General features: G+C 37.1%; 1 protein-coding gene across 8 annotated transcripts in view; it reads right to left on the bottom strand.

Annotated features, from left to right (window-relative positions):
• LOC106878228 (uncharacterized) overlaps positions 1-15940 on the bottom strand; it is a 139120-nt gene that overhangs the window by 97046 nt on the left and 26134 nt on the right. The window contains exon 3 of one of the 8 annotated variants that reach the window (XM_089359641.1): positions 15180-15346. The exons of 6 other annotated variants lie outside the window; for them this stretch is intronic. Coding sequence is in view for 1 of the 2 variants with exons in the window: in XM_014927384.3 (XP_014782870.1) it covers positions 8138-8184 (47 nt within the window). In the remaining variant the exon portion in view is untranslated. Of the gene's footprint in view, positions 1-8137; positions 8281-15179; positions 15347-15940 lie in introns of those variants that run through there. One more of the 8 variants, XM_014927384.3, reaches the window with a different exon arrangement.

Consider the following 15940-nt stretch of genomic DNA (forward strand, 5'->3'; position numbering starts at 1 on the left):
GAGCGATGACCTCCCTTTGCAAATACTACTCGGACATGGAATGTGTGTCGTCAGCTATCAGGAAGAGATGTCTTCCTGAGGCTATAAACGCCAGTAGCATTATTCCATATAAGACACCACACTTGGTTGACAATTATGTGTGTCTGTGTGTGTGTGTGCATGTATATATATATATATATATATATATATAGCAAATTAAAAGGATGGCTTATTAACAATTAGAACCTAATGGCAAAATTAATAGAGGTCAAAAATGTGATGGAGGTTGCTGGCCAGCACCATTAATGCTAAAAATAAGAGTTAAATTAACTCTAAAGCCACTAAAGCACTAAATTAATGACTGGCAAAGGGAGGTTAGTCCCTAGCGTACATAGCCGTATTGCAATTCGAATTTTGGTGTAGAACACCTTAATTCTCATCAGCGGCTCTTAACACCTAGGGTTAAACTCAATTTCTCTTGTCAACCATATAAGAAACACTATTTAAATCATATGCTGTTTTTGCAAATGGTGTGCTGGCCAACATCCTCTGTCACTTTTGTGACCTCAATTACATATATACCCAGATATGCACCTATACATACAGGTGGATGTCGGTATGCACATACCTGTATGTATATATGCATATACTCATTTACTATTTGTTTTTACATGACTGAACGCAGCGTCTACAATTGTAAGTAGTTTTCGTAACTTCATATTTTCCAACGCTACTCTATCTCTTTCTCTTTCTCTTCCTCTATCATTTTTTCCCCCTCTCGTTCTTCCTCTGTTACTACTACGTATCTCTTTTTTTCCCCCCTCGTACTTCCTCTCTTTCTCTTTTCCTCTTGTTGCTCACCTATTCTTCTACTTCCTCCCTTTGTTTCTCCCTCTACCACTCTCTCTCTTCCCCTTACACCGGCATGGTCACATGCTTCCGGTCAATAATCCTTTTCTTCCTTGGCTATCGCCGAGCAAACACGCGAACTACCTCGTCCCTACTTTCAAGTTCGTGCCTCACAGCGTTCATACACACATAATTTTTCTCGTCTGGCCGTAAAGCCTTTTCTGTTTGTTTTCCTGTCTTGTTTTTTGTCTGCCACGACATTCCTCCATGGCAAGATTTAATTTGTGTATACAAATTTAATTTGCGGTCCATGGGAAGAGCCGTTTTAACGATGCGTCCTGCCCAGCTCTTCGAAACGCCGGTGTTAAATCAGGGGTAGCTGATGAAGTAGAATGTTCTCTATGTGGCTTGTGTGTGTTCTCTCGTCTACGTTTAGTTTGCAATGTCCTGTACCCAGATATGCACCTATACATACAGGTGGATGTAGGTATGCACATACCTGTACGTATATATGCATATACTCATTTACTATTTGTTTTTATATATATATATATATATATATATATATATATATATATATATATATATATATATATAGGCACAGGTGTAACTGTGTGATAAGAAGATTGCTTCCCAACTTCATGGATCTGTGTTCAGTCCCACAGAGTGGCACATAGGCCAAGTGTCTTCTATTAGAGCCCCAGGTCAACCAAAGCATTGTGAGTGGATTTAGTAGACACAAACTATAAAACATCATGTGTGTGTGTGTGTGTATGTGCTTGCATGAGTGTGTGCTTGAGTGTGTGTCTGTGCTTGTGTTCCACTACTGCTTGACAATTGTTGGGTTTTATTACGTCCCTGTAACTTAGTGGTTTAGCAAAAAATTATTGATAGAATAAATAACAGGCTTTAAAATAATAAATAATAGGGTCAATCCATTTGACTAAAGCCCTGAACAGCAGTGCCCCAGCATGATTGCAGTCCAATGACTAAAGTAAAAGGTGGAAAAATCATTCATTCATTCATACACTCATACATACATGTGTTACAGATTTGGAAAGACAGACGGACAGGTCATCATTGTTTTAACATCCACTAATCCATGCTTGTATGAGTCAGGCAATATTCATTGAGGTAGATTTTCTAAGGCTGGACGCCTTCCCTAGTGTGTCCCCTCACCCATTTCCAAGCAAGGTAATATTTCCCTATAGCCAGAAATATTTTCCATGGAAACAAACATCAGTTATTCATTTTCACATTTGTTTTTCTATGCTAACATGGGTCAGATGAATACATTATTGAAGTATTGTTTTAAAATCAGTGCTCTTCCTGTTGCTATATTCTTACCTGTTTTCCAAATAAGCGATGTCTTATTTTATTGTCTTTGAAAGTATAGAGCCAGCAGATGATTTGTTAACATATAAAACAACAACAATGTCACTACTTTTATCTCAGCAATTTTTGGACAAACGCAAGTGTTGACAGACAGATAGACACATACACATACTCACTCTCTCTCACACACACACACACACGTGGATGCTCATATGATAGGTTCTTCCAGTTTCTGACCACTAAATCCACTAAAGTAGAAAGTACTCATCCAATGTTGCGCAGTGGAACTGAACCTGAAACAATTTGGTTGGGAAGCAAACTTCTAAACCACCCCGCCATATCTGCACCTAAAATACACACACAAGGACATGATGCAGCATTTACACACATACATTTGACACACACCATGCCAATATTGGAAAATCTGGTACTTCATTCGCATCACAAGACACCATAATTGTCAACATCCTACAGCAAGAATTAAATCATATCCTTGAACAAGACAGTTCATTCATTCACTCCCTCCCTCTCTCTCTCTCTCTCTCTACTTTGCTTACATATTCAAAAAGGCTTAGATGGGGTTCTAATTTCATATTGGGAATCAAATATACAATACACAAAGAGCTAAATTAGATGGAAACACTTATATCGCCTTTTATAGGTATCAATCTACCAGACACTTGTGTTTAGACATTTTGGAGTGGTATGACACCAAACAGTCTTGTATGATTCATTTCCTTGTCAATCCCATTTCACTTTTCTCCCACTGTTGTTTGCTTTAAGCAGTCAAGATGTCCAAAAATCCTGGCATCATTCATCAACGTCATTATTTAATATTCATTTTCCCTAGCTTGCATGGGTCAGATGGAACTTGTAGAGTCAAATTTTCTTCAGCTGGATGCCCTTCCTGTCACCAGCCCTCACTTGTTTCCAAGTAATATTTTCCCGTGACCAGACATGAAACTGAACAATATTATCTGTATGACTGTGATACCTCTTTACAACCATCACATGGTTCAAGACAAAAGGCACATACAAACACACTCATTATATATATGTGTATATATATATATATATATATATATATATATATATATAAAATTTAATAATAAGGGTAGAAATTGATATTAATCAATTAAAACCAGTGGTCTAGCATATTAAAAAAAATCCGAAGATTAAAATTATATTACATACAAAAATAAGAGGAATTACCAGCATAACGGAGTCTACTTTTGCTGGTCATTCCTCTTATTTTTGTATGTTATATATATATATATATATATATATATATATATATATATATATATATATTGGTGTCCTACTAGAGCTGGTGCCACTTAAAAAGCATCCAGTCCACACTGTAAAGTGGTTGGCATTTGGAAGGGCATCCAGCTGTAAAAACCGTGCCAAAACAAACACAGATGTATGGTGCAGCTCCTGTCAAACCATCCAACCAATGCTAGCATTGAGGGAGGACATTAAACGACAAAGACTGACAAACAATATGTGAGAACTGGGTATGCTCAGTAAAGAAAATACATAGTAATGCTCAAAAGGATTTAAACTTAAACTCTGAATTCTTCTTTATCTAGAGCAAGGACCACACCATCAATAATGGCTGTAAGAGAAATCCAAATCAAGCTGATATGGAGGTAGTAAAGGGGATAAACGCAGTGAGGCGTGACAGATATATGCAGCACACACACACACACACATGTATATATATAATATATATATATATATATATATATGCAGCACAAAAAATACAGAATAAAAGTACAGAATAGAATATGAAGAAAATACATAATTTCTTAACTTGACAACTGTTTCAGGAAACGTAGAGTTGCATAATAACTATTTATATATTTCATCTGCAAATTATGATTATGAAGATTATGGGTATGTAACTGGTAATCAGTCACATGAAGATATTGCATTATGTCTGGCTCCCTTCATCAAGAGGAGATTGGTAAATGCAATTTATACAGTAGTGTTAGCAAAAATAAATGGTTAAAGGGGGAGAGGAAACAGAACAAGGTCAAGGCTGAGGGTAAGAGGAGAAAGGTTAATTTCTAAAACATATGGAGAAAGGAAGAAGGATAGACTAGAAAAAGCAGAGACAAGGGGAGAAGATAAATATGAAACCAGTCTAGTGCAAGGAAATGTCACAGGTGGTAAGGATAATGTTAAGCAGACCATAAATCATTTAAGAATGTCAACTGACCAGACAAAGAGGCAGGAAAAGATAATCATTGAGGTGTAGGAGTAGCAGAGAAGGAAAATATGTTGAAAGAAAGAGAATATGTTACAAGGAGAGGGATAATTGATACTTGGATAAATAGTAAAGAGATTCAGCGACAAGTAGGAGAAACTATAAAAACTTTACATAGAACAACTGTAGAATAAAATTCATGTTTACATGAGAAGATTACATCAGAAAACCTATTGAGTAATGTGGTATTATAATGACATAGAATAGCAAGCAATTCTCTGTAACAAATTGCAAGCACAATTGTTAGCATTGTATGGGGTACCCTTACAAACTACAGACAGGACAAGGTAAAGGGAATAACCAGGGAGTCACTGGTTACATACCCATAACTTTCTCCACATTTCACCTGTAAATTATACTTATTACAATTATGTACATATGGGCTTTCTAAAACAGTTGCTGAGTTAAAAAATTGCATATTTTGTTCCATATTTTATTCTGTACATTTTATGCTCCATGTAAATATATTCATATGAAGCCAGGGTTTGTATCCATTACTATATATATATATATATATATATATATATATATATATATATAGAGAGAGAGAGAGAGAGAGAGAGAGAGAGAGAGAGAGTGAGAGAGAGTAAGGGGGAGAGAGAGAAAAGGGGGAGAGAGAAATACACAAAATGAGCTTCTTTCAGTTTCCATGAACTAAATCTGCTTGCAATGATTTTGGTTGACAGAGGGTTATAGAAGAAGACACTTGTCCAAGGTGTCACACAACTCATACTGTTAGGATGGAACTGACCACTTGGCCAAAATATCTGATCATGAGTACAATAGGAGAATACCTCGCTTTTAGGGTTCAATAGCATTTCTAGGTGGAACAAATACATCATGATAATCCTTTTCTCTGCCAAACAAGATAGCACCTCATCCTACTGTTACCATATGCTCTGCACTTCTCCAATAATCTACTTAAATTTTATATTGTGCAGTAAAAGAGACTCCACAACTCCATGTTCCTATTCACTTGCCAGCATCTTTACAGGGTGAGTAACATAAGTGAGAGACTAAATGATAATGATAAGTAGACTGTGAAACAGAGGGCTGAGTATTAGGGGTACTTGCAGTGATGTCTTAAGGCATGGTCACACTAGGCTGTTGCCAAGGGACCTCAGAGGTTAGGATGTGGAGTGGGGGAGACATTTCTGACTTATATATGTTGTTGCTTGCTGTCAAAAAAAAATATTATGAGACCCAGTGCATGTCTTATAATGCTGAGTGCCTATAATACCTATAATGACCTTGGGAATTCAGTATTCTGAGATAGGTTTGTATTTTCAAGGCAACATGACTCAGAGGACAGGTTGAAGACAAAGTAACGTAACCCAACGAATAGAGCAATGATGGACACCCAGGGTACGAAGGAGAAAAAAGTAGGAACGATTGAGATGGGAGACAAAATGAGACAGAGTTATGACAGTGTAAGGGGGAAGGGTGAAGGGAGAGTGTGTTGGCACAGGTAGCATCCTGTGTCTTTGAGTAGTAATTTCATTTCATGTTGTTCCAGTCGACTCAGTTGAAATCAATACCATCTGAGTGCTGGCACTGCTCTCTCTCTCGCCTTCTGAGATGTTCTGTTGGGGCAATGGTGGGAGGACTGAGAGGGTGGATATGTCTGGTTGCAAATACATAGACACCAAAAACAATTAATGAAAGCAGAGTACATGCTACCATGTCAAACTTCCATACTTCATTGCGAGTATGCATACACACACGTGAGAGAGAGAGAGAGAAAGAGAGAGAGAGAGAGAAAGAGAGAGAGAGAGAAAGAGAGAGAGAGAGAGAGAGAGAGAGAGAGAGAGAAAGAGAGATAGAGAGAGAAAGAGAGAGAGATGGAAGTTTATATGTACAGTGTTGCAGAACAGATAATGACAGGCAGGTTGGCAAAATGGAATTTTCCAAAGAGAGAGGGTAATAATATATATTTTAGACCATACAGTATTTCATACCACAACAGGTCATTAACTGACAAGGTGAAAATACAGAAGTTGTGTATGTGTGTGTGTATGTGTGTGTGTGTGTGTGTGTGTGTGTGTGTGTGCAAAAGTGTGTGTCCCTGTTACTTCACATGAGATTCTTTATGGTAATGTCAGCTGATAGGCAACTGGAAGCTCATTGTAGTAGCAGTAATGGCAATGTAACTAGCTTGCACTTGTGGAAATTCATCAAAGTCTTCCACAACTTTTGCAGATCTTCTCATTCACAAACATCTATAATTTAGAAGTATGTACACATACACACACATACATACTTCCTACAGTTTCTGTCTACCAAATTCACTTACAAGGCATAGGTTGACTGGGAGCTTTAGTAGAGTGGGACTGAGATATTTGCCAGCCATGGGTGGTTTTCCCCACTTCCCAATACATCCCCTTAAAGCTTCTATTTGCTGAGCCCCAATTTCACCTCTTCAGCACCCTTTCCTTAATCATTCACCCCAGTCATTCATTCCTCTCACTCATCTCCATCACTCAATCTCTCTATCACTCATCTCTGTCAAACATCTTCCCTTGACTTACACTTTCCATTCATTGTTCCTCCAGTTCACTGCACCATACAACCCATCTAGTCAGAAATAACATGAAATCTTGTAGATCCTTTCATCCATTTTCCATGCTGGGATGGGTTAGATGGTTTTACCGGAGTAGGTAAGCCAGAAAACTACACCAAGCTCCAATCATCTGTTATGGCTTGGTTTCTATGATTGGATGCCTTTTCTAATACCAATCATTTTAGAGAGTGTTTCTTTTATGCATCATGGGCATGAGTGCTTTTATGTGTCACATGCATGGATACCTTTATGTGTAACTGGCTACAACCAGGATTTCACTTAGATTGATGAGTCTTCTCATGCACAGCAAATTGCCAGAAGTTTCAGTCACTTGTCATCACTTCTATGCAGTTAGACTCAACAACTGAACATCATATTTCACCACCTTGTCCCACATCATCCTGGATCTACCTCTTCCTCAAGTCCCTTCCACAAGTAGAGATACAAACAATAAAAACAAGTAAACTTGAATGAAACTAAATAACGTAATTTTCATATACTCATGGTCATAAAAACAACTGCAGCAAAGGATAAAAGTCCTATTAGAAATTAAGAATTTAAAGAAAAATATACAATATAAAAACAAGAAGGGCATCTAGCCATTGAAAATCTGCTACAATAAACTTCAACTGGCCTATGCAAGCATGGAATAGTGGGCATTAAATGATGATCACACACACACAATTATATATGCTACACAGTAATCACACATCTTTTATATCTTCAGTAGAACACTACAAGTTTGAGGTAGAAACGAAGAGACATAGTAGTGGATTAAATTAACCCCAATATTTTGACTGGTACTTTATAGTTTCAACCCTGCTACCCACCTGCCTGAGACAATGAAAGGCAAAGTTGACATCTGGGGATTTGAACTTGGAATATAAAAGGGTCTAAACATACACTGCAAAAAATTTTTTTATCTGTCACTTTACCACTTCTGTCACCCAGCATCATGATACCCTGATGAATGAGGCAGTTTGGTAGGTGATACCCCACCCACCACCACCACCACTGAAAGCAAAAGATGCTGCACTTCCATAATGTATATTATTGGAGCATTATGAGATTTACAACCATGGAGTTGGGTTGGTATCCTACCATGGAGATTAATAGTATAACAGGTGAATATAATAACTTACCGCTTTTCAGATTTGCCATGGCGATCAATATAATAGATTTCATTCATATTTGGTATATATATGTTTGTTACTTTTGCAAAAGATCTATGGTATATGTAGAAATATGTCTATATATATGTATTGAGGTTCTATATATATATATGTGAATGTTAATGGTTATGTATATGAATGCATTGTATATATTATATATATATAACTATATGATTGTACATATACAGAAATGTATATGTGTCTTGAATGTCCTTATATCTATATTTATTTATATATACATAGGTATTTATAGTTATGTATATAAATGCATTATATATTCATTATATATGTAAATCTATATGTGTGTGCCTAGAAGCACACAAGAATGTATGAGGCTTCAGTGTCTATAAAACGCTTAATATATGTATGAAATGTATATATGTATTGATGTGTATGTATGTATGTCTATAGTTATGTATATGAACACATTGTAGATATTGTATGAGAGTGCCTAAAAATGTATGTATACAGTAATGTGGGTGTGTGTTGAGTGTCTACGTGGACTTGAGTTTACATGTAAGTATGTATGGAAAGATGTATATGTATGTATATCTATGTACATATATATATGGTATTAAAGAATGGTAGAATGATTCCTTAAGGAGAAAAAAAAGACAGTTTTAGACAGCAATAATTCTTTAGAATAGAAACATCTTTTACAAGTAAAGAATATATTCCATCTGTTTCAGAAATAACATTGAAATATTTGTTGTATCAATGAACTTCCAAGAATGCATCCATGGCAATATATCCAATTATTTCATCGGAAATCTCCAAATCACATAGGAAACTGGTAAAAGTTCGACACTAAGTGTTTGATGTCAGTGGTGGTGTTGGTGGTGGTAGTGGTGGTGATTTGGTGTGGTGCTATTGTTACTATTATTTTTGGTGTGGTTGTAGTGAAGTGGTGGTGGTGTTGTTGTTGATGGTGGTGGTGGTGGTGGTGTGGTGCTCTTGGTGGCGGTGGTGAGTTTGTAATCCAATAAAAAGCAGTTATTCTTTTTTCTTATTCTTTCTGATAAAGAAAGAAAGGTTTGCTCAATGCTGTTGTTTGCACTCAAATTACTTGACTGTCCAAAGTGAGAGAGAGAGGGGGAGAGAGAGAGGGAGAGAGAGAGAGAGAGAGAAAGAGAGGGAGAGTTAAATTATGTGTGTGAATATGTGTATGGGTGTAAATGTGTGTATATAGATGTGAGTGCATGTATATGAAAGTGAGTGTGTGAAGGCATGTCTGAGTGTGTGAGCATGAGTGGGTATATATGGGTATGTGAATGTGTGTGTGTGTGTGTGTGTGTGTGTGTGTGTGTGTGTGTGTGTGTGCGTAAGTAAATGCCCACACTTGTGTATGTGTGTGTGTGTGTGTGTGTGGTTTGCTGGTTTAGTAATCAACTGAAACGAAAACCACAGCAACAACAAATACGTAGATAACAACAACAACAATTAACACAACAGTAGAAAAAATTTCCACCACCACCACTACAACTGTCAAGATCCACAACAACTACAAAAATAAAGTAAATCTATAATGACAAGAGTAACAATCACGACAACAGCAACAGAACGAACCAGCAACAGTACCACCACCACCACCACCACCACCATAACAACAATGTCCAAAAATGTTGGTGTTGCTTTAGGTTATCATTAATGGTCAGTAGCAACTTGGTGTGATGGCCATGATTAATCTACCTCCACCCCCACCCCCTATTTATCATTCATCCCCTACTGCATGACCCACCATCTGTCTCCTCTTCCTTGAGGAATTAATCACCTTTCATTTGTGTGGCTGTCTGTGGAAAGTTGGCAGCATAACCTGCTGTACTACATAATGTAAACGCATACCACATTCTACTGAGTACACATATATGCATAACAAATACATACATATGTACATGCATACTCACTCACTCACACACACACACACACAAATTAAGGTGAGTACTGACTCAAGTCCTAGGACTCATTGGTCTGGTCACCCAATTTTCATGGCATATAAGTATAAATGACCAAGATCACAGCATTCTCCTTGAATGGCATTCCAGTCCACCCCAGGGTTACTCATTTGAAGCTGAGTAGAGTAGGGCAGTATGAATGAAGAGTTTTGCTCAAGAACACACACACTGGGGACCAAAACCACAGTCTTGTGATCATGATTATATAACATCCTAACCACTAGGTTGTATGCCTTCCTTCCTTCCTACATTCATACATACATGCAAGCATGCTCCAAATACTGCACATATACACACATACATGCAAAAATACTCAGTTGATGTTGAAATTCCAGTGATGGAGCCTTGGATCTAGGTTAGAAACCAGCTCATTCTCTGTTAGCAAGAAATCTTGAAATAAACTAAATAACACATACACACACACACATATGTATGATGACTACAACTGGATTTCAAGTAACGCTGTGGCTCGATTGTTACTCCAAACATGATCAACACAGATGTGGTTTTTCACTCCTTCTTCCTGTTTATTTTCCAAGACCATACAACACAACCTGTGGAGGCGCAATGGCCCAGTGGTTAGGGCAATGGACTCGCGGTCATAGGATCGCGGTTTCAATTCCCAGACCGGGCGTTGTGAGTGTTTATTGAGCCAAAACACCTAAAGCTCCACGAGGCTCCAGCAGGGGATGGTGACGAACCCTACTGTACTCTTTCACCACAACTTTCTCTCACTCTTTCTTCCTGTTTCTGTTGTGCCTGTAATTCAAAGGGTCAGCCTTGTCACACTGTGTCACGCTGAATATCCCCGAGATGAAATGCTCAGCCACTTGCATGTTAATTTCACGAGCAGGCTGTTCCGTTGATCTGATCAACTGGAACCCCCGATGTCATAAGCGAGGCAGTGCCAACAACAACAACAACACAACCACATGAAAACCACCATACATTACATTGTATATCAATAGTTATGACAACAACGGTTGTAGTCGATCTGGTCAACAGAACAGCCTGCTTGTGAAAATAACATACAAGTGGCTGAGCACTCCACTGACACATATACTCTTCATGTTGTTCTCAGGGAGATGCAGCATGACACAATGTGGCAAAGCTGACCCTCTGAAATTCAGATACTGCTCATTTTTGCCAGCTGAGTGGACTGGAGCAATGTGAAATAAAGTGTCTTGCTCAAAGACAGAACTCAAGACCTTATGATCATGAGCCAAATGTCCTTAACCATTAGGCCACATGCCTTCATACTGTAATGTGTAAATAAGGAATAATTTTTTGAAAAATACCAATGTACTGTAGGTTTTAATGATGGTTGTTTGGCAAACAAAAATGACAATAAACTGTCTTCATAAAGTATGCAAAGCACATCTTTTTGAAATCTATTGTTTACAGACACAGTATACTAACCTACACTAAGCCACTTCATCCTATACTACACTGCAACACACTACAATACATCACATGAGGCAATAGCATCTAAAATCTCCCTCAAATCACACCCCAAATAAATGGATCTTGGTAAGAATTTCCAAGCATAAGTTTGGAACTACCAAGCTCTTTGAATTAACATGTACATGGCTGAGTATTCCACAGACATAAGTACTTGTAACATAATACTCAGGCAAAGATAACATGAGAAAGTTTGAAATAAGATTGAACTTTTGAACTACATGTACAATCCATCCAGCGAGCTTCTATATAGTTTCTGTTTACCAAAATTCACTGACAAATTTGGAGTCAATTTGGAGCTACTGTAAAAGGCACTTGACTAAGAGGCCACAGTGGGTGTGAACCCGAGAACTTGTGATTGAATGGTTAAGAAGCTAACATGCTGTGTCTAACAGGCTGTGTCTAGACACAGCATGTTATCTTCTTAACCAGTTCTGGTGCCATGAAAAAAGCACCCAATACATTCTGTAAAGTGGTTGGTGCTAGAAAGAGCATCCAATTGTTGAAACCATGCCAAAGCAAACATTGGAACTCTGCACAACCCTCTGGTTCATCAGTACATGTTGAATTGCCCAATCCATACCAGCATGGAAAGGGGGCGTTAAATGATGTGTGTGTGTGTGTGTGTGTGTGTGTTATAGGTACAGCCTAACAGGGTTTCACACAGTTTTTGCCTACCAAATTTCATTCACAAGTCTTGTGTTGATATGAGGGTCTGTGGTAGAAGTTACTCGTTCAAGGTGTCAAGTAGTGTGATTAAACAAACCCAAGACCTTACGATTGAAAAAATGAACTTGTTAACCTTTCAGCCAAGCCTGTTTCTACATTAAACCACTACAGAATCGCCTTCACACTATACCTTTTACATCATTATTCTTCACATTACACCATGCTACAACACAGTACAGTGCATCATATATTACACTCTATGACACCCATACTTCATCCCAGTGTCATACTGCACTATCATCCATACTATGAAAGAACCTCCAATACCAGACCGGCAAGAAATAGAAACTAAGTCACCCTCGAATTATACATGTTGACATTTTAAAATAGGAAAGAGACAATAAATAATGTAGTTCTAATAAACTATATCTGGAAAAAATAATTGGAAGTGTCATAGATGGGATTACTTTTTTAATTAATCAAATATGACTTGGGACTAAACAACAATAACAACACACCTTTTTTTACGTTATACAGAAACCACTCAAAGTTAATGACCTGGAAATTAAAAAAAAAGTTATATAACTAGGGTGTAACTCAGTAATCTTGATGCCCAGAATATGACCCGGTTATGACAAATAAGTAATGTATGTATGTACTATACTGGCACTCTGTTGGTTACAATGACACGGGTTCTAGTTGATCCGATTAATGGAACAGCCTACTTGTGAAATTAATGTTCAAGTGGCTGAGACTCCACAGATACATGGACCCATAACATAGTTCTCAGGGAGATTCAGTGTGACACAGAGTATGACAAAGCTAGCCCTTTGAAATACAGGTTCTACTCACTTTTACCAGCTGAGTGGACTGGAGCAATGTGAAATAAAGTGTCTTGTTCAAGGATGCAATGCATCGCCAGGAATTGAACTCATGACATTGTGATCATGAGCTGAATACCCTAACCACTAAGCCACATGCCTTCACAATAAGTAATGTATATAAGATCAATATATTTTAGTCTACTAGGGGAGTGGGGAGGGTTATTGGATGAATTATTAGAGTATCAGACTAAATACCTTGCAATATTTACTTCAACTCATTTTCTTTTGAATACGCAACCTGCCTAGGTCAAGTTTGTCTTCCATTGATCTGGGATCAATAAAATAAAGTGCAAGTCAAATACTGGAGTCAATATAATTGACTGTTGCTCTCCTCCTCTTTCTTTTACCAAAATATTTTTGGCTTTATGCTTATATTTGGAACAAATATTTCAGCCCATTCTGGTGTGAAAATAAATTTGATGAAATTTGGGCTACATAAAATGTTTGTGTTACTTGCAGTTTTTCTTTCAGATTTTGCTGCACCATGTCATATTTTTCTGAGAGAAGGCCTTTCTCTCCTAAGTTTTGTTGGTTTTAAATTGTCAGCCTCAGGCAGCCCACTTATACATACCTTCCTTCATTGGACACTAAATTCCGCTTGCGAAGAACTGTTGAGGCAAGTGAGATCGAAATTGAATTAAATTCGACGACTGGCACCCATGCCAACGCCGTCTCCTTCATTGGAAACGAAACTCGGCTTGCGAAGACCTATTGGGGCAAGCGAAAGCGAAACCGTCAATGGCACCTGTGCCCAACATCGCCTTCCTGGCACTTGTGCCGGATGGTATGTGTAAAGATATTCGAGCAAGATCATTGCCAGTACCACTGGACTGGCTCCTGTGCAGGTGGCATGTAAAATACACCATTTTGAGCATGGCCGTTGCCAGTACCGCCTGACTGGCCTTCGTGCGGGTGACACGTAAAAGCACCCACTACACTCTCAGAGTGTTGGCGTTAGGAAGGGCATCCAGCTGTAGAAACTCTGCCAAATCAGATTGGAGCCTGGTATAGCCATCTGGTTCACCAGTCTTCAGTCAAATCGTCCAACCCATGCTAGCATGGAAAGCGGACGTTAAACGATGATGATGATGATGATGATGATAATGATTTTCTAATGTTGTTTTTTAATCTGTTTAGCATAGGATCCTCTACCAAGAGCTTGCACCCTGCTGGTACTGCCGTTAGGGTTATTGAGGCATATAAATAACCACATCAAAACAAGGACTGGAACTAAAATCCTTCTAGAATTTTCTTTCAGGGCTACAAATTGAATCTCAATCACAATAATATTACTTCCCCTGCCAACTTCAGTAGCTAGGCCTCGCCCTTTCACCTTTTGCTTATTAATTACAAAAGATTTGCCAACAAGGAATGAGATAACTATGTAATCAGTAACAATTAAGTCAGACAAAACTAACATTAGATGTACTGTCATATGGGAAGGGCAATCATTACCCACCCACATATGCACACACACATATATATAAGTTCATCCATCTATACACACACACATACAAACATACATATGTAAAAACAAACATACATGCTTGCATACACCAACACAAACAAATACAGACATATATATACATGTATATACACATACATTCAAACAAGTACACAAATAGACATACATACTTAAAAACAAACACACATACACAAACACACACATACAGATGTACATACACATGTACAATATAAATACACATACATATTCACACACACACACACACACACATCATTATCCACATACAACCTGCAGCTTTGAAACAATAAGTCAAGTTCCACAGTTCAGTTCCTCTCACCACCACCACCACCACCACCATATCTGGATGTGTCATGTTATATACACTCCATATCATTCACCTTCACATTCATTAACCACCAAAACACCCTGAGCCAAAGAAAGAATTTCTAAGTGGTTACATGACCTCCTAGAAATAACAACCAAGTACTCCTCAAATCACACCCTTAAATAAGTGCAAGTTACATTACCTAATATAGTCCTACATAAACATAAAATAAACCAGTTGGGGAAATGACACCCACCTTTCTTTTTTACTTATTGTGTCTGGAGGGAGGGGGTAGATCCCTTAATCTTTGCAATCCCTCCACAACTAGTGAGACTGATGATGTTAATGTTCAGTTTAAACTGCTGCAAGTCAGCATCCACAGGAAAGGCTTGAACTGAGAGGAGATTCCAGAGGGTCAATGTTCTGAAGAAGAGATTGGAAATAATTCTTTTACTTGTTTCAGTCATTAGATTGTGGCCATGCTGAGGACATTCTGATTTCTTATTCTACTGTGTATGTGTGTGTGGGTGTGTGTGTGTGTTTATATATATATATATAATATATATATATATATATATATATATATATATTATATATATATATATATACATATATATATATATATATATATATACATATATACATATATATAGTATATATATATTATATATACTATATATACATATATACATATATATATATATATATATATATATATATTATATACATATATACATATATATACATATATACATATACATATACATATACTATATACATATATATATATCATATATATATATACATATATATATATACATATATATATATATATATATACATATATATATATATACATATATATATATATACATATATATATATACATATATATAACATATATATATAATACATATATATATATACATATATATAGTATACATATATATAGTAAACATAATATATATATACCATATATATATTACATATATATATATACATATATAATTACATATA

This window comes from Octopus bimaculoides, chromosome 11 (genome assembly GCF_046866305.1).
Source record: "Octopus bimaculoides isolate indiv1 chromosome 11, ASM4686630v1, whole genome shotgun sequence".
In the NCBI taxonomy this organism is placed as follows: domain Eukaryota; kingdom Metazoa; phylum Mollusca; class Cephalopoda; order Octopoda; family Octopodidae; genus Octopus; species Octopus bimaculoides.